Source organism: Ambystoma mexicanum, chromosome 8 (assembly GCF_040938575.1).
Source record: "Ambystoma mexicanum isolate Mex_15411 chromosome 8, UKY_AmexF1_1, whole genome shotgun sequence".
NCBI classification, from domain to species: Eukaryota; Metazoa; Chordata; class Amphibia; order Caudata; family Ambystomatidae; genus Ambystoma; species Ambystoma mexicanum.
This window is the reverse complement of record NC_090929.1, coordinates 1106855665-1106883423: the sequence shown is the minus strand read 5'-3', so window position 1 is coordinate 1106883423 and position 27759 is coordinate 1106855665. Positions and strand designations below refer to the sequence as shown.

At 46.1% G+C, this 27759-nt stretch overlaps 1 protein-coding gene across 2 annotated transcripts in view; it reads left to right on the top strand.

The window, feature by feature from the left end:
• The window catches only part of LOC138472786 (protein-arginine deiminase type-3-like), a 543016-nt gene that overhangs the window by 377985 nt on the left and 137272 nt on the right, over window positions 1-27759 (top strand). Inside the window, exon 7 of one of the 2 annotated variants that reach the window (XM_069611132.1) lies at window positions 11164-11220. The exons of the other annotated variant lie outside the window; for it this stretch is intronic. Within the exon in view, the coding sequence (XP_069467233.1) occupies window positions 11164-11220 (57 nt within the window). The remainder of the gene's footprint in view (window positions 1-11163; window positions 11221-27759) is intronic. 2 annotated transcript variants of the gene reach the window in all.

The window sequence follows — 27759 nt, the reverse complement described above, 5'->3', positions numbered from 1 at the left end:
CACCCGCTCCAGCACTCCTCTCACTACTACTCAATTATCCCCCTTACACTGAGTCTTCATCTTCTCACAGTCACACCTTACACTGTCCTTTCTGTACACACGTCTCACAAGCAAGCCCCTCATTTACCTACAGAATCACTATGACTCCTAAACCAATGCCTCACCTGCTCCACAACTCTTCTCCACAATCCACTGCACCCTGCTTCCTCATGCTGGCCTCTTGTGCTCCATCCATCTCGTCCTCTGACTGACCTGGTACAATCACTCTTCTGGTTTTCTGCCCCAGATCTATATTCCCCTCCGTCTCCTGTCGCTAACCAATCTGCGGCTGCCTGTCCCGCCCCGGGTGAACTCTTAAAAGTGGGTCTTGGCCTTGTTTCTCTGTGCTGGTTTGCCACCTGGGTGATCTGGTGGCACAGGAAAGTCAATGGGAGATTGTTTTTCTGCTGGGTGCATTCGCTGGAACTCCTTACACATGTCCAGGGAACATACCCCTAGCAAATGCTTAATCATCTATTGGGTGGTATTTCGTTGCGGGACTGCCAGCAGCCTTTTTCATTCCTGCTCGTTGCACAGATGCTTCAGGCGGTGTAGTGGTGGCTCTGTGCTGCCACACAGCTGGAGTCACTGTCTCTCCCCTGGCAACTGCTCCATAGCAGGGTATCTGCAGTGTTGGTGATATGTTCGGGCAGGACATTTCTTCTGTTTGCGGTATTGCCACTCCTGGCTTCCCCATCGCTTCATTTTCTTGCATGCCCGCTTCTGAATAGGCAAAAGGATACTGGCGACCATATGCACATAGAGGCAAGGCTTGAGACTTGGCTCTGTACAATTGCAGATTGGCACAAAGGGGAGAAACAGGAATTGGACCCTCTCTTTTGCCATCATCTACCTCGGGGTGGGGGGCGTTTGGAGGGGACTGGCTCTGGTATTACCCTGGTAGGCCTCCCACCTCCTACTGAAAGGGGTTCCTTTCCCCCTTTTGACAATGTCCTTTTATTGTCCTTGTCACAGCTCCAATATTGGATACTCTACCATTTCCTTTGCCATAAGAAATGTACATTTCAATAAAAAAAGAAATGGAAATATTTCCTTACTATATCGGCTATAAAAGGTTAATAATTATTTATCCTAGCTACCCTTAACGTTTCCTACATTTTAAAATCAGTTTCTTAAATATTAATTGCAAATTCATAATTCACATCAACTGAAATTTCATGTAGCAAATCGAGTTCTGCCTGAGTATTATTTTAGCTTTCACCCCCTGGAAACTGCCCCTAATTTCCTTCAGGGATCTGTACTTTACCTGTCTCGTGGCTGTACTCTGGTCCAATGTGCCCAACAGGTCCAATACACGCTTTATCCATGGTGTATTCTTATGTACCTGTCCTTAACATGTGCAATACCAAAAGGCTGGGGAAGGTTTCTTCGTCATTGACCAGTTCCTTCACAGAATAGCAAACTGGGACCATCATTCTCTGCATAGATGCTGCTGCTCTTGCCAATACCCAATAAATGGGTGTCCTGGGATTCAAGGATGGTGAATGTGTAATAGATCACAGTAGAGCCATATCTGGGCAGAAAGAATGCGTAGGGCCTTGGATGAAAGACTGCTTCTGCATACAGCAGACTGCTGTCATTTTCACATAATGCATCCTCGTTGTACTCCTTACCGTAGCTCCTTACATGTTTGATGCTTAAAACAGCTTTTTCCTTTCTAGATTTTCAGTGGGGTATCTACAATACTACAATGCCACCTCAAAAAATGTAATACAAAGGTATTTATAGATTATTTAATTCCCATCTAGAATCGCACTACATGTCTCATTGTAGATCCTCCGAAGATGAAACCTTAATCTTAAGGTTTCCCCCAGATCGAAGTTGGCTTTCACAGATATTCTTTTCTGCCTCTCTTTACTAGTCTAATCTTATTTTGATCCATAATTAGTATCATCAGCATAAAGAACACTGATCTTGGCGCGTGCAATTTTCAGCAGGAAAGTATTGCCGATTGTGTCGTCTCCATCATTTACAGGCCTGCCATCTTTGGTGTACCCGTTGTCTGATGGAATCTGTGCAGAACACTGGGATAATGTTTGATAACACACATTTTGAACCAGACGTATCTGCCATGAATATATCTACCCATTTCCATTGCAATACCCTCTGCAAAATGTACCTGCAATGTCAGAAAAGTCCTTGACTCTGGTCCTGTCCAAAGTTGCTTGCGTTGGCTATCGGCCATCAGAAATATCTTTGGCATAAAACAATGTGACCATCTGAGAACTCAATTGTCTGCAATTGAACTCTTAAAGAGTCCTAATACTGTTTTGGATAGTTAACTCTTTCTGTCCCATTTGCCAGACCTCAATGTTAAGATTGGCCATTTCCTGTCCTGCCTTCCCTGCAGGATATCCTTTCAATGAATAGTCCAGTGTAGTGTTTGTAAAAAAATAAGATATGTTGATGATACTTAGTTCTGTATTATTTGTTTGACATCTGGATTTGTTAGCTGTTTTTTTGGTTAGGTATGTAAATTACACACAGGCAAGGAATTTAAAGAGTTAGAGGATATGGCCAGCAAAGTTCACTACCTTGTTGAACGAGCAAGGCAGTAGAACGGAGACACGGGAGTAGCTTGGACAATGCTTTACCTGCGAAGGTAAGGATGTATATTTGTGTTTGGCTGAGTAAAAGGTGAGTTCAGGGCTGACTTTGTAAATGTTTTCAAGGTTAAGCATGGCAGACGGAGCAATGGAGATACTGGAATGCTCAGCTTGCTGCCTAAGAGAACCGCCAGATTGCATATCATGGGGGACAGTGTAAAGCAATCCTGGGAAAGGGTGAAGGAGGGGTGTGGCATTGGAGTCTGAAAGAAAAGTAACTTTTGTTGTAGGGTAGTAGAACATTAAGCAGCACCATGCAGTGACAGATGGCAACGAGTTAATTGATGAGGGAAAGATTCAGCTCATGCGTAAAAGGAAAATGAGAAGACTATGTACAGTTTTTCAATAGTTATGAAAAGTTCAGAATGGCAAGAATCATCTTCAATCAAGAGTTATTCAAAAGTCTCTGTTTCTCTCCCCGGTGTCACTCAGTCTCTTGTGCAAGTTTGCTCTATGGGATACAGTTCTGGTGGACGAGTGCCATCCTTGGGTAGCCATTGGCAGAGTATTCCTATGTTGTTTCAGGTATTGGGCTTGTAGTGGGATAGTCTTCTGATGTTACACAGCACCTCACAGAGTTAAGGTAGATCTTAAGGGTGTTTTGGTAATTTATAGGAATCTGATACACTTTCCTATCTTGGGATCCTGAACCTCAGCCTGCCAGTCCTTTGTGACTTTCCTCCTCACTGATCCACCGCTCGCTTGTGCCTAAGAGACTGCTACTGGAACTTGTCTCTTGCTCTCAAGCTTGCTGCAGTCAACCCTCTTTTCTAGTTTGCCACTTGTTTATTCTCGTTCCTCCTTCCACTCTTCCCAGACAACAATTAGACATATGTTTACTGTAAGGCTCTACCTTTGCCTCCAAGGTGCTACCCACCATCCTTTTCTCTCACTTCCTATCTCTTCTCATCCTACTCTACTGCTCCTCCTTCTTCCCTCTCTTGACTGGTTCTTCTCCTGAGGTTCTCTAGTCTCCCCTCTTATCTCTCCTTCCATGCTCTCCTGCCTCCTTCCTAAAGCTTGACTCTAACTCCGTCACTCTCTTTAGTTCTCTCCCATCCTGCATCTCCAACTCCTGATGTCCCTCCAATACCTCATGCTCCTCTTCCTGTCACACCACCTCCTATGCCCCACTAAGTCCTCCTGTACCTTCAACGCCGTTAACTCGTCTTGCACCTGAAAAAACTCTGCTGCTCCATTCACAGCTCTTTTCCAAGTGAGGTATTTATAGGGGTCTGTTCCCTTCCACAGGGACGTGGCCATAATGAGGACAAACAGATGGGGTGTACTCAGTATTTGTATTCAGTATTGGTTGAGCTGTGTGTGCCTCTCACGCACAGATATATTTTATTTACTGTAATCAATTTGTCTGCCAATGCGGACTGATCCTTTGAAGGGCGAAACCACCATCTTGAAATTGACAGAATAGCGCATGTGCCTTCCCGTAGGCTTGCCGTACTCTGTGAGTAGAGCTGGCAGGACTTGCAACTGCTCTGCGGTCTATGGTCTTCTTCCTGCGGACCAGTGAGCGAAACAGAACGTATTTGTGTAAGCTCTGATCTGATATTTATATGCATGGAACACTGTATTTTTGGGGTGAAAGGGCCTACACTTTTAAAGGGCCAGTAATGGTGCCATAATCCACGTGGTGGTCCTCTACCCCAGGCCACTAGTGTCATGGGAGGGGCCATGGGGCCCTCCCATGCTCCTGCGGGCCCCACATTATGTTGCGGGTGGTGAGTCACTTACACAAAAACCTTAAAAGCCAAACAGAGCACATCAACACAGATAATCTTTGAGTTCAAAGTAGGAAACCAGTAAGTAGAAAGAGGAGGTGTTGTCTGAAGAGGTAGATGCCAGGAACTCTTGCTTGACCTCTACTCGGGAGGGGGTTTTGTGGAAGATTGTAAGGGGTGGGGAAGGAGCGATTGGCTGGGTAGGAGGACACCTAAGTGAATGTTGTACAGCAAAAGCAAAGATCTTAGAGTGTATGAAGGACGGCGATATCATTAAATGTGCCAGAAGCAGCAGAGAAACCAACCAGTGAAGAAAAACATTTCAAAAGATTGCCTGCTAAATTGAATCTATCTTCTGGTTGTTGTATGGACAATGCATTTGGGTTGGAACATGTGACTGGTAGACGTATCCGTTTTTTTCACAGGACGAGTGAGCCTGAGCCCATTCTTGGAGAGTAATTACTGTTAGTCCCTAAATAAGTGCTGTTCAAAATAATTTACTAGGAAATGGATGCCTCAAAATATTCCTAAAATATTTAGAAACACACATTCTGAGAGATATATAGCCCAGCATACTTCTTATTTCTCAAATGAAGTTTTGAGGAATATAGTGCCCAGCCTGCTCCCTGATGCCCAAACAGTCACAGAGATGTAGTGCTCAGAATGCTATACATAATCCTACCAGAAGTGCACGTGTGCCCAAGGGTCCTCATGCCCATCTGGGGTACCTCTGCTCTCATCACCCCTGTGGGCCTAGGAGATGCTTGAGCTCAGTGGTGCCCTGTATCCTGGTGGGATGCCGTGCACTCACCACCACATGGAGCCCGGATCTGTTTCTCTTCAATGCTGCACGCCGTAAGTGTGGCACCCAATCACTGCAATGCTACCACATGCTTTTGGTGGTGCCCTGTTACCACAGGGGCCCCACTCTCACTACAGCCACCATCGCACTCTTTCACTGCCCTCTGGGACTTAGGGGGTAGAGCGCGCCTGATCCGTGTGCCTTTGTGGCACTGCTGGGAGGCCTCACCCTAGTTCTTCCATGACCCAGCGTGGATGGTAATGGTAATGTTATTTATAAAGCGACTATACACGGGCAGTGTTTCAAAGTGCTCAAGGAGGGTGGGAACACAGGGATAAACAAGTTGCTCAGAGCCCTTGAATTTCCGAGACGATAATGGTCTGGACAGGCAGAGGAAGTGAATATGATACATTTAACAGTTTAGATACAGCAAATAGGCCTGACGGCGATTCTGTGCTTTTTTCAAGTGCACATTAAGGGGTGAAGACACGGGAGAATCGACAGAACGATCTTCAGCCAGAGCTGTATACAGATCGTGCACCTGCAGGCAGGGCAAGGAAGGGCCAGGGGTCCAAGTGCACCCTGTCGGTAGAGACTGGGCAAGTGCAGAGAGTGAAAGCTCTCTGGGATTTATTACAAGTGCAGTGGTGGGGTGAGGTGGGGTGCAGGGCCCTGGGGCAGTGCAGAAGGACTTGCAGGGATGCCTGGGACCTGCGAGACTCTGCGGTACACCTGGCGGCCAGTCAGTAAGCTGTATGGAAGAGGAGGGAGAGATGGAAGAGCAGAGAGCTAGTTTAGCAGGGGATGGGGAGAGAGAAGAAGGAGAAGAAGAAAGTCTTGAGGAGTTTCCGGAACTTAAGATCAGGCTCAGGACGGAAGGGTGAGGGAGGCTGTTACAGAGGGAGGTGCCTGCTGAGGAAAGGGAATTCCCTCCAAATCTCTGCTTGGTGAACCGGCTCACTCGCAGAAGGTTGAAGGTAGATGAGCGGAGGGCTCGAGAGGGACAGTATTTAGGTAGGCAACGTTGAAGGTAAGTAGGTCCCAGGCCCCAGAAAGCCTTGTTAACAATGCAGAGGGTCTTGAATTTGATATTTGCAGCCACGGGGAGCCAGTGAAGGGATTTCAGCACCAGAGAGATGCGGTCCCTGGGCTTGAAGCCAAGGATAACTCTCTGTTCTGTTCTGGGCGAGTTGGCAAGGGCACAGGGCAGAAGCAGGGGGGTTGAGGAAGAGAAGATTCTGTTATAGTAATCCAGCCTAGAGAGAACCAGGGCTCTGGAGACAGTGAGACGCTGGGGCAAAGTGAGAATGGGTAGAGTGCCTCTGAGGCGGTGTAGTAGATAGACTTTTTTGAGATGTCAGAAATGTGAGAGGAGAAGGGGAGAGTGGAGTCGAAGATGACCCCAAGGTTTTTGGCCTCACATGTGGGAGTGGGCGCGGGGCCAAGGGAGGCCGCCCAGAGTGAGAGTGGGAAAGCGGAAGCAGGGGTCCCAATGCGAACAATCTCAGTTTTGCTGGCATTGAGAGGCAGAGGTCGTTTGCAGCACACCATGACATAAAAGCAGACAGTCTGGTATGAGTGAGGAGGAGGAGACGGCTGAGGGTAGCCCGAGTGCCATCCGCATAACACTGGAAATTAGAGGTGAAAGTGGCAATCACACGTGCTAGGGTAGCTATATAGATGTTGAAGAACCAGGGGGATAATTTGGAACCCTGGGGAACACCGCAGGTTGAGAGGGCGATAGTCGAGAGAAAGGCAACAAGTTTGAACTGGGATGAGTGGTCAGAGAGAAAATAGGTTAACCAAGCCAGAGCCTGCCCTGTGATTCCCAGGGTGTCAAGAAGCCATGTTATCATGATCTTGTGGTTAACGGTGTCCAGGGCGGAGGAGAGATCAAGGAGAATGAGGACAGAGGGAGTTTTATTGTCAAGTGATAGCTTGTTCTGGTAATCGTCACCCTTACCTCTGCAGGGAGGTGGCTCAGGACTTCCTCACCAGCCTGCCCTTCTGGCTCCAGGTAGGCCGGAGCAGTCTTCATCTTCAGATGGGATTCCGCAGGTACTCAGCCTGGGACCTTTCCTCTTCTCTGCCTGCCTGCTTGACCTCGAGTGAGCAGGCACATCTCTAATTTTCCAAGCTGCATGGTCCAGGCAAGCCCGCCGGTACGCTCTTATGGTCTGGGCACCCAAACTTCTAACCAGGCTGCACCTCTCCTCTCGTGTAGCATAGCCCCCAGGCAACTGACAGTGGCAGACCACGTTGATGCCCGAGCTGCACCCGCCATGCACACCGGCGCTTGCTGTGTATGTCAAGCTACCATTGACATAAACAGTCCATTCTTTTTGATTCTCAAAGCCTCTGGGTCCCACCAAGGCCACTACCCCCAGGTAGCATTTACAACTCCCTTAGTCTCGTCCTCTTCACTCTATACTCAACAGTTGTTTTTTTCTAATAGTATTTTCCTTAGCCTTCACTCCTGCCCAATCCATTCCTGGGTCAGGGAATACCTTTTCATTCTCCTTTATTCAACAAAGTTCCATCCAGCCCCAGTGTGTGTGTCTTTATTTCCCCCAGGTCATGAGCAAGGATAACCCTCCTAGCCGGCCTCTAATTTGGCTAGGGGCTACATGCATCGGAATGAAAAGTCCTGTATGTGAATGCATCTGTGTGAATGATATTATGTCTGTCTGTGTGGAGGGTATCGTATGTTGGTACTTTGCCAGATTTGTGAGGACATCATCTCATAGTGAGCCATTGCTTGTTGTCATAGAAGATGCGCCCACTGGTGTTGGCGTTCATACCTGGGAAGGTCGACACAGTGGATGGCCTTGTAAAGCACCCTTTTCGAACCTTTGACATTAAATAAGGCCACCATTTCTAACCTTTGACGTACAACATGGCAGCTGGATTGCCTGTATACCTTACTACAACGTTTCCCTTTCAGCAACCAGAGGGAAGACGTTAGAACGCGATGCTGTGGCACCAAAATACTGATTGGAAGGTTTAGTTTGTAGAGGTTTCCATTTTTCGTGTAGACAATGGTGTGCACTCCTCAAATAATGGAAAAGATAGAGCTCTGTGGAGGGAGACGCCTAGTTCTATACCTAATGAGTTCAAATTTCCAACTGCGTTTCTCTCGTTAAACCTGGATTATACAAGTTAATAGACACTTGTAATATCTGCCATTCCAGTGGTAGAAGTGTGCCGAAAAAGTGGTCTTGCAGGGGAGAGGGTAGGTGGAAGCCTAGTGCAACATGTGACAACGTTTTGCAGCCGGGGCATTACAATAGTCTAAGTGATTAGTAACCAAGGCTCCTCTTACAACTTTACACTTGCACAAGGACATGAATGGACAAATCCTCTGTATAGAATGGTGAATATGGTTGTAAAAAGTAGAGGAATGGTAAACAGAAAAAAAAGAGTGGTGCAACACCGCTCCCGACCGTTCCCGCTCACTTCTATCAGTGCCATCGGCTCGCTGGACTCCCCATGCTGAAGCTGTAATATCGCAAAGAAGTGGAGTACTGCGTCCATGATTGGCTGTGTCCTTATTGGCTGAGCAAAAGCTCTAAGTTCAGGCTCAACCAATTCTCAGTAAACCCACAAGATCGGGCACGCCCACTGATCAATTTCCACAATGAGCGCGACAAAGCAAGCATTTCACACAGGCCCATCTCTGGTTCATAATAATCAAAACTGCGTAAAGAGCTAAAATGTACTCTGGATTCAACTAAGGAAAGCCATAAACCCCATTAAAGAAAGATTTTTACTTTTATCGTCTACCTTACGAACAGAAGAATACGCCCAAACAGTTACATGGAGCAGGATGTGTTCGATCAAAGCAAAAGGAACAGTGTGATAGTTATCCAATTCAGATGAACGTAAGCTTGAAAAGGACTATGGTCCTATCTGTATTCCATAAAGATGTGCTCCCTCGAACCATTCACTACATAAACGTTTACCTGATCTGATGTGAGTAAAAAAATCAATGTCTACGTTGAAACAGTGGTGTCGCTCTGCGTTTCAGCCACAGTAACACACTGTCATGCGCCCACAGATGGAACTGTGCCACTTGCATATTTAGTACGCCTCAACAAACGCTAGCCTCAGAGTCCAGAACAAAAGACTTAAGAAGGCCTTTTCTCTGCAGTAATCGAGTGTCAACCAGAGGGACGCGCACGATGGCTTCACGGGCCAGCATACAAAGCCTGCATAGAGCCAGCATACAAAGCCCACATAGATAGCACGCATTCCAGTAGCAACCAAGAGGCAGGAAATTTGGGGAAATCTCAGAATTCTACCTAGTGCTGTAGGGCTTTTATTCTAATAGTTACATTTTGCGTTCTTTCGTTGGTGAATGGAAAATATACGAATAGCACTTATGCTTTACACTTCAAGAAGCAAGAGCTGTGGTGGCCCCCAATGAACACAGGACGCTAGGTTGAGATAAACGTGTTTATTGTGCCACCTTGCATAAACAGGGCAGAAGGTAACAGTCCAGAGCAGAGGGTAGTACTCGCAGTTCAGTCCTGCTTCCACAGGGCAGTTGGCCGCACTGCACTGAATATACAAAGGATGGTATTTACGTCCCCTGCCTGCTAGACCTCCCACGAGGCTTGCCTTCAGCCATGGAATTACGCTCTGCAGCTATTGGGTTCTGCTGGTGGAGCAGACTGCATGCAGTTTGAAGGTCTGATTCCCTTCTTCAAGGGGAGTGCCGAGGCCCGACTGCCCTCCTGGTGCCTCGCTCCTACTATGTCGGGTTTCGGCCCGTTGCGCGCTTCCCGCGCGTAGTCTCACAAGATCTCGGCTGGGCAAGATCTCGCGTGTTAGGCCCTCACAAGAGCTTATCTATTTTTTGTAGAACTTTATTTAGTGAGTTTGCAAATCGGACATTAATAGCATGGTTACAAGAATCCGCCCAGTCGGAATATTCCAGACATTGCATGTGCTGTAGGTAACAGTGCAGGGCTCCACAATAACACAAATACATACATATCAGAGCAACATCGTATTCGAGTGACCCATTGAATAAACACTCTTTAATCCTTATCTTGACTAATTCTGTGGTTTGTGGGCCCGAATACATCACTGGAATGTAGGTATATCAGGGTGGCTTCCCATCTCATTTCCACCCATGTTTTCTGAGGATCTTGCGTGCTGGAAATGCCTGTAGTATGATTGTATGGGTAGGTTTAATTTTTCATTATAAAGCAGAACAGAACCCCCTACCTGCCAAGGGCTTGCTTTTATATGCCCTTTTACCAGCTGAATAAAGGCTCTAAAAGTAGCCATAGGGGCTCACAATAATTTCCTTAGGAATCGAGGCTGTTTTTCCAGGTGAAGGTTAAAATGCGGAGCAACGTACTGTGGCAGCAGACCTGAAAAGGATCCTTAGTATGCCACCGGCCAAGTACACACACGAGCTGAAATAAGCATAGACCTGGCAAATGTTGTTCTTCACCTGAATAGTGCACGCACTGCGGAGGGGCACAGCTCTGGGTTTTTGAGATCCACTTGAATTAAATGAGTGCTTCCTGCAGAGAGCTCTACGCAGAGCAGTGACAATCCATCCGCCCCCAACCGCTTCATGGCAATAACTGAGACATAACAAGGTTTAGCCATCTTCATGAAGAAGACGAGAGTCCCGTGGTGACTCAAAAGAAAGGTACTATTCAGTATTTGACCCTTAATCAATTATTTTTGCTTGCTTAGTAGAACATTGTGTAATTTTGGTTCCAGCATCTTATAGTTATGGGACTAAGAGAATTGGAAGGCATCTAAGTTGGGATACATCCGGTTGGCTCCATGTATACACAAGGTGCTCATGATTGCCTCTATGTTCATCTTGCAAATTTTTAAACATAACACGGTTGATTTCATTAACTGTATAGGCTGTATACCAACCTCACTGATTTTGGCACTTGACATGTCCTTTTATGTGTTATTCTCTCCGCAGTCCGTAAGGTTCAGGAAGAAGAGGCACAGACCTCAAAACGTGTTAGCCAAGATACCGGTAATGCAGACTGTTTTGCCTAAAATTATGCATGACTTATTGGATTTATTTACTGAATTAGTATATGAAAAGCCTTCAAATGTATTCGTATCTGTCTTGTACAGTATCTTAAAGTGTGTAGGTGACGGGAGGATTCGAACTTTTGATCCTTTCTTTCTTGTATTGTGTGGTGGTTCTGTGCCAGGACCAAAGTTCCTCCCCTGAACCTTAAAACTTCTTTAATTGAGTGATTAAGTTGCTTTAGAACATTGAATTTGGAAACTGGTGTGCACCATTAACTCTTGGTTCAATAACAGAGACATGGCAACAGGTGATGGGATAAAATGCCTGCAGGTTTTATTAACTCACTCAAAGTTAGTTTGCAGGTGATCAATACACAATCCGCATTCATGATCAAGATTAAAATGATTGCTGATTAATAGCACTGACAATTTATTACTTCCCTCTGAAAGGTTCACTTCCTGGCAAGTTATTTCCAGGACAACAGGTCACTTCTGAATGGATTACCTCGGGGGTAAATGCTTTTGATGACCTGGTCTGCCCCATTTTCAGACTGTGCTTTTGACTTCCCTCTCTTCTGGTGATCCGGTGCAGTCGCATTCATCCTGAGGCCAGCTGTCATGGCTCTGCCCCAGAGTATGTGCGTGCAGCACCTCTTATTTTGTTGCAGTGGCTGCTTCTTATGTAGAGATCACCCTATAACTCTGCCAATCGTTGAGTGAGAGCCACCCACCCCCTGGCCGTGTAACAACAACCAAAAGATGTGTCCTGTCGGGCAGGTCATTTGCCGGCCTCATTAAATCTATAAAAGCAGGCCTGATAAAGCCAATACCCTGGTTCCTGGTGTATTTCTCTAATGCCACATTTAGTTGCTGCCTTGTAGCTTCCATCGCCCTGTGCGATCAAGCCCCCTTCCAAGCAATCCTTATGATCTCTGACCATTTAATTTCTGTGTTACCCATAATGTAGGCCACTGCCATTAATGTTAAATTAATTTTATACAGTAGAAGCCCCCTGCCCAGTACCATGAGGTCCTTTCCCCCATGCAGATTACCAGTGTATGTGGTGCTGGGTCCCATGTCAGCCTCTTGTGGACCATCCCCAACAATGAGTCCCTCTTCATGCCTAGTACCCATGTGATGGCTGTGCCCTTGAGACCCAGGCATCCTTCTGCAGTATGTCGCGCCGCTCTAACTAGGTAAGGGTGTCCAATTACCAAGACACGGGTGCTCTCTGAGGAAGAATGGAGATGGGGCAATTCCGTCAAAGCCAACCAATCATTTATTGATTCATAACATGGTGCATTTTCCACAATGATAGTGCGAACCAAGGATGCATGCCATAATCTATATTTTTCACACCAAAATCTTCTCTAAGGTAATTACTAATGCTACAGTGCCTATGCTAATCTAATTTGCCATTCCCGCGTGCACGGTCACCTTGCCCAATGTTCATGGTGGAGCGGGTGTTCTTGCATGGCCGGGGCATACATAAAGTGTGTAGCCGTCAGAAGCCCAACAACCATCTTTTGTATGCCCTGTGCAGGTAGCCCTTGGTTCAAGGCTGTTGTGGCAGCACCTATTCTAAAGGAGTGTGGCACGAACTCCCCCCACTTCCTTGCCCACTGCTGACAAGGATGCAGTGAGTACTTTCCAGAATTGCAAGAGAGAAAGGGGCGATCTGTCTGCATGTGTAAAGAAGTAGCCGAGACCGTGTGTCTGACTTGTATGCACCATGTTAAGTGCTACAGGGCAGTACCTATGATCTCCTAGGAGAGCCAAATGCAGGGTTTTACCCTTCCCTCGCTGGTCTTGGACCGCTTGACAGTGATGCTGGTATGGGTGCCTCTGACACCTACGTTGCCCCACAGAAGTGCCCTCTGGCTGTTGTCCCATTTGGATTTGGCACAAAGCTTGCTAACCCTTAGAGTGGCAAAAAAAGCCAGATGCAAAGGCTGCAGAGAACAGCAGTGTCTCGAAAGCGGAGATGCAAAACCCCAAGAGGCTGTCCAATAACAATCTCAATATGCCAAAGTATATGGGGGCCCTCTGATCACTTGGCTGTTGTTCGGACATGGCCCAACCTTTCAGCGCTGCCCTGATAGGAAAGTCCCTTGTGTGGTCCACACCCCCTCCCAGTTTCATGTAGAATGCCACTGCTGCCAAGTGGGCTGAGACCCACGATTTAGACTTGTCTTGATCTCTTTACCAGAATGCACATTTTTGGATTTGTTCAAATTAATTCAGTCGCACTTCTCCCTGGTGAGGGGGTGCGAGTGCTCAGTGTCCCATAGTTCCTTTAGTAGTGGATTCTCGTAACCGTGGTGAGCACTAGCTCTGCCAATGACCGGAGTCTCGAGTCCACTGCACCAGGGTCCACAGTTTGCTCATGAACGGAGTCATCACCAGGTCTGCTTGTGGCCATGTGTCGTGAAACCTCGATAACCAGCTGCTATATTCTTAATCCCTGCAATATGTCTTGCTCTAAAGACCACATTGTTGTAAATACGGAACTTCACTAATTACCTCAAAAGGCATAACACTGTATGGCAGCTGGCTGACTGGGAGTTGATGGCCTGCACAACAGACATGTTATCAGACCAGAATAATACCTTCCTATTTGTGAATGACTTGGGCCACAGTTGTAAGGCCACTACGATATCTCCAAAACCATTAGGTTGCTGGTGTGACCCTGCCTGTGCCATGTTACCATCAATAGTGCAGCACACCATGCTGGCCCTCCAGCGGCATTGGTGAAAAGTTGGAGGTCGTTGTTGGTGACCCACAGTGATTTCCATAGGGTTCCGTTGAACTGAGTGAGGAAGTCCAAGGACGTGCAAGTCTTTCTTTAGGTCAGCCCTAAGGCAGATAACATGGTGTTTCTCTGCTACACCGAAAGTGGCCCTGGCCACACTCTTGGTGAACATGCAGCCTGAGGGTATAACGCAAGCTGCAAAATTAATTTGTACTAGGAGTCCCTGTATTGTCCCCAACGTGGCCTTTTGTTTCTTGAGGGCTAAACCTGTTTCCTGGGTCAAGGCCCTCTACTTTGTAAGATGGTAGCCTGCATATTCCCTGGGAAGTGTCTATTTCAATGCCTGAGAAAGTAGGGCGTTCTGTAGGGCCTTGGGTTTTGTCAGGCGCAAGGGGTACACCCAGTGTCGCTGCTGTCGAAACAAACACCACCAACGCTGTGCGACACATCAGTGTTGATTCTACCCATGAAGAGGAAATCATCCAGGTAATGGATCGTGCTGCTGGCTGGTTCGGTCTCTCGTACCACACATTCCAGGAAACAGCTGAACATTTCAAAGTATGACCATGAGATGTAACGGCCCATGAGCATGCATCCGTCATAATAGATGTTGCCATTGAACTGAAACTCTAACCGGTGGAAGCTGTCCAGGTGGACTGGCAGGAGTCTGAATAAGGATTCACTGTCTGCTTTGGGGGCAGGGGGAGTGCACCCTTTCCTGCTCTCCTCACCAGTCGTATTGCTTCATCAAATGAGGTATAAGACACTGAACATTGCCCTCGTCCAACCAGTCATTTACCGAGACCCCTTGGGATAAGATAGGTGATGGCTCAAACTGTACTTTCCCTTTGCTTTTTTGAGTACCACCCACAAGGGGGATATACTGAAATGGGCGAGAGGCGGGGTGCTGAAGGGGTCACAAATGCGGCTCAATAGTCCTTCTCTATTTTCTTTGCTACCACCTCTGGCAAATCTATTGCAGATTACAAGTTCTGGCGGTCCTGTATAATGTGGGGCCTGTGTAGTATATTCTAAAACCTTCACTGAAGCCGTGAAAAAACTATTCCCTTTCCTTCTTCATGAGGTATTCATTAAGCCATTGGGTTAACGCCGGCATTTTTGAGGTTGGATCTTTACAATGTGTTTCTGTCTATTGCTGTTTGGGCCCTGCAATGCTGGATTTTGGCTTGCCTTGTCATTTGGTGAATATTGCTACGGGGTGCCCGGTGCCACAGGTGGAACAGATGTGAATGACCCCAGGAGCACGCTCCTTCATTGTAGAAATGGCCCCTGCCTCTCATTACCGTTCCCCACCAAAATGTCTGCGGCTGTTACTGGTGAAACCTGTGCATCCTTTCTGTTCCCCAATGTTAATTTCCCCACTGATATTTGTCATATTTCTGCTGAGACTTGTTGCCCCTGCTCGGAAAAGGGGTCGGGGGTGTTGGTTCTTGGCACCCATGATTCACAATCCCTCTGATCCCATTATACGTCCGGGTGGAATTCCATTTTTTGTTGAAATTCTTGTTCATAGGCTAACCAGCCCATTCCCCTGTGTCTCTTTAATTTCTTATGTAGAGTCTCCCTGCATTGAAATAAAGCTGGGCCCTGGTCTGAGTGTTTTTCATTTATGGTGGAAAGGATTGTAAAGGCTTCCAACCAGTTGCCTATATTTTATTCTGGCCTCACTTTCCATCCTTCTTTCTTAACCTTGTCTTTAGCAGACATTGTCGTTGTGTCTGACCCTACTTTGCCATGCTCTAGTAAGGAAGACATTTTAATAAACTACCTTTTCCAGATCCTCTTTTGCCACTACTGGTATTTTCCACAATAGGGAGGACTTCCTAGAGAGCAATGGAATGGGAGGGCAATCTGGTGGAGGAGGAGCACCACATGGCGTGTTGAGCGGTGATCTGGTGGCAAGGATGTGGCACCTGGCGGCTGGGCGAGACCTGTGTGTCTGTTGGCATTTGAGAGGGCAACCTTGGACCTGAGCCTGTGCTCCTGTTCACCTTGCTGCGGGCCGCTTCTGCAAGCCCCCCCAAACAGCCAGCAGGGATTGTTAGTTGGGAGCTGTAGTAGTCATAGTCTGAACCCCCGGTTGCTCACTCTGTGCTACCTGCCTGTGGCTATTGTTACCCACCAACTTAGAAATTCTAGTCCTGTTACTCAGTATAGCGCTCATTAACTCGTCGAGCTCTGAGTTGCTGCACAGCTCTGCTCGCCCTGCCATGGCATTTGCAGCTTGGTTGGGAAGGGCAACTTGTAAGAGTTGAGTCACTGCTGCAACCCACTGTGGGGGCTTCTGGTGCAATGCTGTTGGTGGCTGGGTTAGGGAGTGGCCTTTGGGCAGGTGGGTGGGCAGCAGGCTCTGGTGTAGTTGATGCCGCCGTGGCCTTCCTTTACCCTGCACTGTCAAGTTCGTTGCACGCCTTGCTCTCCTTGTTCTGAGAGCGGGTGAGCCAGAAGTGGATGTATTATTGATTTCCTCAGTGGCACCACTTTTTCCCCTCTTCCTTTCACTGCCGCCTACAGTTTTCACTGTCCTCCTCCTGCTGCAGCACTGGTATGGAACAAGGGCAGGTGTTGTGGGTACGGTCACCGATGATGGCGGCGGCTTGAGGCAATGTGGGGGTGGAGGGTCAATACTTTTGTTTGTGCTACTGATAGGGCCATCTTTGATGCAGCCCAGTCCTTCCCTCTCACGTGCTAGGACTGCAAATTCGTCCCAAAATGGGCCAGTGAGGCGTCTGTTCTGATGATCCCACAGAGAACTGAGAAAGGATTCACAGTAAGTATAGCCGTGTGCATCCGTATGGCTGCCTAGTCACTTGTGTGCCAGGCACAAACATATAATGCATTTGTTATTGCACATTGCATCCAAGGCCCCCTTGAATGCTGCACCCCTTCCCCTGCGTGCTATGGTCCCTGGAAGGCCCGACCTAAGTGGCTACTAGTGATATCGGCAGAACCCGCCTGTTCATGGTCCTGTTTTTCCCTTCTAAAAATGTGTCTCCTGACCACCCCTGATGGAGTCCCTGGGTGTGGTGCAAGACAACTTCACCTTTAATGGGTGCTGCTACTTAGTGGGTCCTTTGCTCTGTCTTCTCGCCTTTTGGCTGAAGTCCCCCTGCGGCAAAGTGATCGCAGTGCTAGACCACAGGGTAGTCTGGGCTGTTTGGAAATGAGTTGAAGCTAAACTTATCATTTCCATCTCCCACTCAAAACTATTTTTTAATAAACACTAGCTGGGGTACCCGACCTTGCCCGTGTCCTCATGTCGGCAACTCTTGTTTTAGTTTGCTCTGTCATCTCATTTTCCCTGGAGAAAGTTGCTCTTGTCCTCTGGTTTGCAGGTTTTGCTGCTGTTTGCTGTGTTTCAGAAGCTCTTGATATTGATTTTCACTTTGCATCAGATGGAGCTTTTCCAAGTGATGTGTGTTTTTTGTGCGGCATGTTTCAATCACTCAATGGCTTTAGCAATGGCCAAGAAAGATTGTGTTCTCTTCTCGTGAATGAACTTAAGTAAATTGTAACCTTGCCATTTCCGTTATTTGGATTGGCGCCATTAAAAAGAAATGTTTTTCTTTTTCTTCAAATTATTTTTTTGCATATCATATTTTTGAATCCACACATAGACTATGATCTTGTCCAGACAAAAGAGGAATCCATGCAAAATTTGGTAGATGTGGGTTCCATGGTTTGGATTTGTATAGCCGGACAAACATACAGCTTTATATATAAAGATTGCTGCGTAGACTAAATGTCGCCCCATTCAAAATGCCCGAACCATTTAGACGTCTTAAAGCAAGAACCCCTTATCCTAGCAGTCGACCAGGGAGCACTCTCCTGAGCCGTCTGTCTGCCCGAGTGTCTGTGGGGGACCTTTCTTGGCTGCCTGCACTCTTGCAGACTGAACCAATTACCCCCTCTTATCAGGCGAGTCTGAGTTCGGTGCACTCTGGCGTCCCCCGCTGCACACATTGGGTGGATCCTGAGCGTCAACAGCGATCCTGCTAAGACATAACAAAAAAGCGTTTTGTTGCGAGTGACCTAAATGGTAAAATATATAAAAGTCGGTAACCTATTCTGTCATGTGCAAATGCATATATCCTGCCACCTTATAAACGCATTGTGAACCTAAAACACCCTGTGCGCAATGTGACATGATAAATAAGTTAATTAATTATATGGTTGTAGATAGAACATATTTACATACAATTATCACGGAACAGACGTTGCTACTCATTATTGACCTCAGAAGGCTGGATAATAAATTAATCACATGGTTATATATAAATAGAACATATTAACCTACCATTATGACGTAATGGAAGTTGGTATTTATTATCGACCTCGGAAGTATGAAATGCTGAGTTGGCCTGGCCGTATTTGAACCTGCGGCCCAGATCATAGCAGTGAGCGCTCCTCGTCATTTAGGGGTCGCCAGAGGTCTCCCTTGCGACCTCTGGTCTCCCTTGTGACCTCTTAAACAAAAATTAAAAAAAAAAATTAAAAAGAATTTGGTTTTTTTTGGGTATTTTGTAATACAAGCTCCTGGGCAGGCACCATGTGGATCTTTACTCCACAAGTCTAACAAATAGGAATTCCAAATGTGCCTTTCTGGATTTCTATACAATAAATGCTAGACTCATTAAAGGTTTATTTACAGGCACACTTAAGGGGGTGAGTCACTGATTTAGTCTGTTCTTAAACGCCTCAACTCAGCCTTTCATCCTTCTGAGGTCGATAAATGAGTACCAACACAGGTTGGGTGATATTGGGTGTATATGTTTTCTATATAAGCGCTTAAGCATAGGTGCTATATCATAACACATCATTATCATTTGGTCATGGACGTCTGCTTGCATTCACAGTAATTTGGTAATATGGGTCTATACATACTGATCTTGACGATACATATGGCGATCCATTCTTGTATGAAATGTACCTCACATTATAGTGATATTGGAACCATCTTTTTCATAGTGTACAGTGCTATGTGATGCCACTTCCTGTTTTGTCAACGGGTGAAAGGTTGTGTTCAATCGCTTCCTGTGATGTCATCAGGGGTCAAGGGTCGTGTGATGTCACTTCTGCTAGCCCTGGCATTTTGGTGAAATGATGTCCTTGGCCATCACACCACCTTATGACGCACTGTGACGCTAACTGGCTTCATTGTGTGCAAATGCAGATGTGCCAGCCTACCTAAACGAATTTAAATGATATCTGGTATCAAACGGAATGTGTGGCTGAAACACAGAAATCATGATCCAGCCATATCCATGCATCGTCCTTCATTTTTTTGGATGTTGCACCAATGTGCATATCATTTCCTTGTGAACCCTTTTCTGCTACATGCTTTATACCATAGTACTGTGCCATTCCTGGGCGCCACATCATTGCGACATGGTCAGGAAAATGCGGGGTTTGCCTGGTTGTGCCTGGCCCCACGGCCTCAACGGTTGTTAAAAATATAACCTTGTCTGTCAAATCGCTGTTCCTATTGCTAAACCCAACTTAATTAGATGCTGCTCGCCGGAATGACCTTACTGGTTAGTAGTAAAGCCTGATACCTTTCCTCATCAAACAAGCCTTGACAGCTTTCCACGCCCCTTTAGGGCGGGATATCCGGTCCCTATGACGTCATATCCTAGGCGTGGCCCCCTGGGGCTTCCCCCGGAAGTTCTGCCTGGGCAAAATCCTGTCCCGGAAGTGATGTAGGTGTGTTTAACAGGCCCTGGGTCCTTAGCGGGGGTGTCCCACCGGATGTGCCATCATGGGGGCTATCGGGAAGGTCCCCCCAAGGGTTGGGGCCCCAAGGGGACTTCCTCCGGATGCCCCCCAAAGAACCGGAAGTGTGGAGCGGGGTTTTGAAGGGTGGGACGTGGCGTGCAGGGCGTATATATACAGATACGTATTGGGGGCTGTACAAGCCATTCCTGAAGCCTTGGAAAAAACAAAAACTCAAAAGACCTCAATACCAGGAATTATGAAGCGCTACAGCTACTACTCTAAGGACAATACAGCTGCTGAGGATTTGAAAACCCTTCAAAAATATTACAGCCCTGAAAGTCCGCCGGCACCGGCGCTATCCGTCGATGGGGGTCCTGATGACGCAGCGGCTATGGATACATTATGTGAGCATTTTGATATGTTGAATCTTGGGAGTGGGAAACAGCCGGGTGTCATCGACTCCGGTGTGGATGACGCCTACACCGATGCAGACTATGTGGATATGGATGAGGCTGTTAAGGCTCTGGAGGAGACCCCATATGAAGATCTGAATGTTTTAGAGCAACTGTTTCCAGAGGCCGCAATAACCTCGACGGTAGGCACAGCATCCGATGAAGACAAGCTGTTTATGGACGTTACTAGCTCCTCTATGCTGGAAGATGTTGGTTCTGAAACAATGGCTATGGTAAGTAGTGAAGTATGACGATGTGGGTGTTTGTGTGTGTGAAAAAGAAAAAAAAAAAACCTGTGAAAACACATGCTGAAGAGCTAAACTTCTTTCTTTTTTGAATTGCAGAAAACGCCAGATAACCATAACGGAGCTGTGGACCTGAACAACTCGTTTAACGCCGTCAATTATTATTGTGTGTGCTGTTCAAAAAGGATCGAAAGTTCAGCATTCCCAGTCGGTGATAAGTGTAAGAAATGCGATACTTTGAAACGTTTTGAAAGTTCTGATGAGGAAGAAGATGATAATATAACCCTTTTGGAGACTGTAACGGCTCAAGCATTTGCGGCGGCTGTTGTGAAAACGTGTTTGAAGCGGGACTATTACCGATGGTGTGAAGGGCATAAATACGGATACCCGCAACAGGATGCTCATGATTGTTTACTCCCGAATTATCAATCTGTAGCAATACGGGCGATATGTCAGATGTTGAAGTCATATAACGTTTATCAGATGCTTAAAAGGGTTTATAAAACCATGGGTATGCGTGTACATGCGAGTGTGGGGGGCCTGCTAACAAAAACAATCTTGGAAATTCAAACGTGTCGCAAGCCTGAGAAAAAAATGAGATCTTTACGCCTGGCAGGCCCCGTGCTTTTTAGAAACCATATAACCCGTTTAATACAGAGAGACTTTTCTAACCTGTACAGGATGAGGAGTAACCCGCAGAGGTGTCCGGTTCCTCAAAAGCTTGTTTTTTAAAAAGATGAAAACACAATAATACTGCTCCTTATATGTGTACCGTTGTTTTTAGGGTAAAGTTTCTGGCGGAAAAACCGGACGTGTGTAGAGCTAGCTGATGCCTGTACAGCTGTGTGGGGAAAACTTTTATACACGATGCAGAAGGCGCGAATAGCGGTAAACACACCACCCCGGCTGTGGCGTTTTGATGTACCGAGATTTCAAGATGCCCGGATGTGTCAAAGTGTAATTTGTAGCACCATCAAGATGTCAGCGTGTGATGAATACGGTTCTGTATTCCGGTACAACTGGGGTTCTTTATACATGGGTCCTAGAACTGTTTTGAGGCACCACATGGCTGAAATGTATGCAAGATTCCTACGCCTTAAAGGTCTTGTTTTACAGGCCTCTGAACTATGTGAACTATTAAATGCTACAAGTGTCTGGTGTCTACAGAGTTACAGGCGGGGTAACCACGATGATGTGTATAGCCTGTTATATGATGCGTCCAATAAAATATCAGGGGTGGTAACTGTTCGACACCCCTTACATGTATACCAAACAGTATAAAGAAAAAATTAAATAAAACGCCATACGCCAACCCTGCGTCTGCTTATTTTTTTGTAGTGCATCAATGGCCAACAACACACGTTCAAGAATGCATGAATGCTATTATGATAAATCTGGTGTTGGGAGTTATGGGGGTGTTGATGCGCTTTATCGAAAATTACAGCGTGATAAACACCCCATCACGCGTGGAGCTGTTAAGACATGGCTATCCGGCCAGGAGACGTATACCCTTCATAAAAATGCTAGAAAACGTTTTAAAAGAAGAATGACCATTGTCGCGTCGGCAGGTATGCAGTGGCAGGCAGACCTGGCGGATGTTTCTAACCTTGAAAAGCAGAACGATGGTGCGCGGTACATTCTGACGGTGATAGATGTTTTATCAAAATATGCATTTGCAGAGGCCTTGCGGGATAAGACTGGTTCAAGAGTGGCAGCGGCCTTCAAACATATCTTCAGCAAGGGTCGCGTACCTGTAAAATTACAAACTGATGCCGGTAAGGAATTTCTGAATAGGCCCCTGCAAAACCTTCTAAAGCACTACGGCGTGCATCATTTTATAACCCACACGGAGGTTAAAGCGGCGGTTGTTGAACGTTTTAATAGAACCCTAAAATCTAAACTATGGAGATATTTCACAGCCTATAATACACAACGCTATGTGGATATATTACAGACTTTTATCGATGTGTATAATGACAGCTACCACCGGTCTATTAAAATGCCTCCCCGGGCTGTAACCTCTGAAAACTCATTAGCAGCGTGGCGAAACCTGTATGCTGGACGGCTATCGGAGAAGATCAAGAAAGCATCCTTTCGTGTAGGGGACCACGTCCGAGTATCCAAGTTAAAAGGTGTCTTTACAAAAGGCTACCAACAGTCCTTTACTGACGAAATTTTCATAGTGGCAAAAGCATCTGTGAAAGAGGGGGTATACACATATCAGCTGAATGATTATGCTGGTGAAGTTGTAAGCGGTAATTTCTACACAGAGGAGTTACAAAAGGTGATCGACGATCCCCAGCGTCTTTATAGGGTTGAGAAAATTATTCAGAGTAAAGGAAAGGGGTCTAAGAAACAGCACCTGGTAAAATGGCACGGATGGCCTGAGAAATTCAACAGTTGGGTCAACGCGGCCTCTCTAGAGGATCTAAAAAGCAGAGACGATCCCTGAGAAGAAGAAGATGGAAAACACCGGCTTTTATATCACCTTGCCCAGCAACGCCTCTTTAGATATATTCCCCAAAAACGAAATATCGGATTATTCTGTTAAACTGGCTAAACCCGTTAATTTACAAGGGCCGTGGGAAGCGGGGTTGATGGAAATTCAGTACCCCCATACCTGGGACACCCTGGACAAAAGAGATTCCTGGTATACCATCAGACGTGGAGAACCTGCTGAATTGATAAATGTGGGTTTTCCTCACGGCTTCTACCCCACAATACAGGCGCTGCTAGATACTATCAACAAATCAATCGCAAGTCTCGAGCGCTATACAGATATACACCTGTTTCTAAATAACTCACGCCGTAAAGTATTTGTAAGATCACCCGATCTTACCGTGGAGTTTATATGTAGCGGGAAACTCTCGATGGTGTTGGGGAACGTTCAGCATATAAAAAATAATACTAAAAATACGGACAAAACACGTGCAGATATTGATGGTGGATTTTACAGCCTCATGATCTACAGCGATATAGTAGAATACCAAAGGGTTGGTGACTCATACGCCCCCCTGATGCGGACCGCACAAGTCAAGGGCGAAAATAACGGCATTGTTAATATACAATACATGAAGCCTGATTATATTCCTGTTTCTAAGTGTCATTTTGATACTATCAACATCCAGATAAGGGACGATCAGGGAGATCTGGTCTCATTTAAATACGGGAAGGTCCTGGTGAAACTACACCTGCGCCCTAGACGCGAGAGAGACAATTAGAACATGGTAATCATGAAGAATTACGGGGAGCCGCACGCTTATAGGGATTATTACCGCAGACAGGCCGGTTATGGAAATCAGCCCTATTTCCAAGGTGCGCCTGTGATGTATGGTGAGGGGCTAGGAAGTATTTTTAGAAGTCTTTTTCGGAGAGCCATGCCCTTCCTGCGCAAAGGGTTTGAATTAGCCAAGCCGCATATGAAAACAGCTGCTACAAACATTGCTAAGGATGTGGTGTCTACTGCAACAACCTCCATCGCAAATCGTTTCAACCAACCAGCACAAGAGGGCTCTGGTCTGGTTTACGTTGGTAAAAGCCCTGCAAAAAGAAAAAGGCGAGCGTCGCGCCGTCGGGGGCCTCCGAAGCCGCATAAAAAACGAAGAACCACCACCAAAGCCGCTCAGAAGAGAAAGCGCACGTCAAAGAACAGACGGGTCAGGCGAAATAAAAACAGACCCGGCATCAATATTTTCTAAAAGATGGCCTTTATCCACTGTGCCTCGGGGGAATGTGTGAAATCGGAACTAGATCTGTTTGTCGTGCCCCCGACACAGACAAGCATCGAAAACAGTTTTTTCATGGAAGTTGCGCCCCTAGCGGCACTATCACCATTAGCCCCCATCGAGTTTTACATATCGGGCTCAACAGAGACGTACCTGGATTTGAATGACACCTTGCTCTACCTAACCTGCAGAATAACAAAAGAGGATGGGACGGCTATCGGTGCAGCGGCGAAGGTGGCCACGATTGCCTATCCGGTGGCCACCCTTTTCAACCAGGTGGACATCACTCTAGGTGATCGCATGATTACACAGAGCGACAATATGTATGCCTATAGAGCGTATATTGAAAGCATTCTGAACTACAGCAATGACACTTTGGACACCCAGCTGACTGCAGGGCTTTTTTATAAGGACACGGCGGGGCATATGGAGGATTATGCTCTAAATGGAAACAACAAGGGCTTTATAAAGAGATCAGCGTATGCGACAGGTAGCAGAAACTTTGATTTACTAGGGCGTCTACACTCAGATCTGTTTTTCCAGGAGAAGCTGATGGTGAATGGTGTTGATCTGAAAATTAAACTCTCGCGAAATAAAGATGCTTTTTGTTTGAACAGTGATGATGCCGAAGCCTACAAACTGGTAATAGTATCAGCGAGTTTATTCATTAAAAGGGTCAACGTGTCACCGACGGTCAGACTTGCGCATGCTGATGCTCTACAAGTATCTAACTTGAAATACCCTGTGGAGAGGACCTCCTTGAAAATCTTCAGTGTACCAGCGGGCAGCCGTGTCGCCAGTCAAGATAACTTATTCTTGGGCCAGCTACCTAAAATAATCGTTATTGGCTTTGTGGATAACACAGCGTTTTCAGGGGATTATGCAAGCAACCCTTTTAATTTTAAACATTACAACATTAACTACGCCGCCCTTTTTAAGGATGGGGTCGTCATCCCCGCCAAAGCCTACAGCCCTAGTTTTCAACAGAAAAATACAATTAGGGAGTATCTGGGACTAGTCTCCATCAGCGGCAAGCACATGCGCGATAAAGGATTTGTGATACCACGTGACGACTATGATGGTGGCTACACCTTGCTGGCTTTTGATTTGAGACCCGATAATGCATCATCAGGCCATTATAATCTGATTAGGAATGGTAATTTACGACTTGAGGTCCGGTTTGCTGCAAATTTACCAAGTACTGTGAATCTCATTATTATGGCCCTATTTGACTCTGTCATAGAACTCAACAACCAGCGACAGGTGCTGTACGATATGTAATGGATACCTACCAGATCATGCGTTTCCTGCGAAAAGACAAACATGCTGTGAAAACATTTCGAGGCGTGTATTCGTGTGATAACATTCCACGGAGTATACCGGGGGAACTGCCCATCAGCTTTGTTGTGAACACCGACCCCCAGCATCAAGAAGGAACACACTGGATAGCTATGTTTATAGACACTGTTGCAATAACTGTTTTTGATAGTCTGGGGTGTTTCCCAAGCCACCCTATATATGACGGCGATCTACTGGACTATGTTAAACATATAGCACCCATAGTACATTATAATAGAGCACAGGTGCAGCATTCTGAAGCCGTGACATGTGGGCAGCATGCTTGCTACTTTGTATCTAAAATGTCTGAGAAACAGGCACTGCGGGCTGTTATGCAAACCTACTCTCTTGATCTCAGGCAGAATGATCGGATGGTGACGGCTTTTGTGAACAAACGTAAATACCGCAGGCCCCCTGTAAATGTATATAGTTTTTGCCAGAAATGTAAGTGTGTTAATAATCAGTAGATATGTGTACAGGGCTAAATAAAAACATCTTGTACTTTTAAACAGCTGTCTCCTTCCTACGTGTGTCATGTTTAATTTTTTTTAGTTTTTTTTTTTAAACAAACAAAATGTTGTACTAGCCATGCTTGAAATAATTAGACGCAAAACGTATGGTTGGTATAAATAATAACGTTCTTTTATTACAAACAGAACCTTTGTTTATACAGGCTGTAGTGGGTATAGATATAAAGACATTTACATAAACACATATTTTATCACAAACAGCACATTTGTTTAATCAGCAGGTGTGCGTATACTTATAAAAAACAGATACATAAACCATATACATATACATATGACAAAGGTTAAAAACTGTTCTTAAAATTAAGAGAAAACACAGTTACACACTAAACCAGGCCTCGCGTTTGGGTTTATTTTTCTTTCTTCTTCTCTTTACGGAAATATCTAGGGACTCAACATCCTCGGACGTGGTTTTAACACCATTGTCTTTCAATGTCTCAAGCAGCTCGCGATGCCCCATGTTTCCCACTAAAGTGGCCGGAATGTTTAAGTCCGCAGCAGATTGCATGAACAGATCCCAGCCTCTAGGCTTTTTGTGTCTTCCAAAGGCCTGTGGGTTGGTAATGCTGCGAACTAAATCATGGACATTTGAACCTTTGACAGGCGTACCTTTATATACAAACTCCCCCTTTGCGTTCCAGGGTACCAGCCCCTGCTCACCGGTCATCTTGTTCAACAATAATTCCGCATTCTTACGATAACGGGGGTTAATGGTATTCAGGATTTCAGAGACCAGGGGATCAGAAACGGGGTGTCCGGGATTTGTGTTGCTGAGACTCGTAGGCTCTTCAGGGGGCATGTACAATGTTAGTTTGTTCTTCTCATTGGAGGCTTGTCTAAAATGTGTTAAGTATTTCTGGAGAATCGCGGAATAGAGGGTAACCTTGTCGTAGTCTGATAAATCATGCCGACGTAGGATATCATGCATTTCAGAATCGATCCGGAGGGTTGCTGATTTTCGAATATCAGGCTCTTCCCTGTTATGGGCGCTCAGACCATCCAGCTGACGCTTGTCAACCAGATACATCTTCTGACTGTGCTCCATTAACCGCCCCCTAGAAGTCTGGTGATCAGAGGCAATGCAAGTCCTAGGAGCGCTCCTATGAAACCTCCAGATTGTTTTAAAAGCTTTCTTTTAACTTTTATGGAGGCCCGCTTGTTACCCAGCTTCTTGAGGATTAGCTTCTTCTTTTTTAAGACACCTAGTTGACGGCCGGATAGCGGTACGTTCCCCCTGACGGTATTGAAGGCAATCTCGGCTATAGCCGATACTAGATCATCAGAAGCCGAGCACAGAATGGCCCTGCGTTGCTGGGGCGGTGCCGTTACTAGCATTTTAAGGAGAGCGTAGTTCCGGCGTATACGTGCCGTCATGATGGTCGGTCGCTGGTACTAATGAGGTCTGTTTTGCACCTCACCGGGTTTTTCTAGTGGGCTTCTGTATGTAGACGACTGGTAAATCCGGATGGAAAATACCTGTGCGCAGTCGGTAGTCCTCTAAGGTGTTTGTCTTTAAATCCACCAATAAGTAGCCATAAGGTTTACGGGTAGCGTCTTCAAAGGCCTCCATGAAAAATCGGCTGTTACCCGGATACATCTGGCGTGCTAGAACCGAGAGTTGTTGTTTATCTCTGGGGTTCTTAAACAGAATGATATAACTGGCGTTTAGAGTTATCGAGCGGTTGCCCTTGCCCTTGTAGAATAAATTCTGTACAATGTAGCAGATACTAAGACTCCTATGATGTGAGTATTGTGTAAAAGC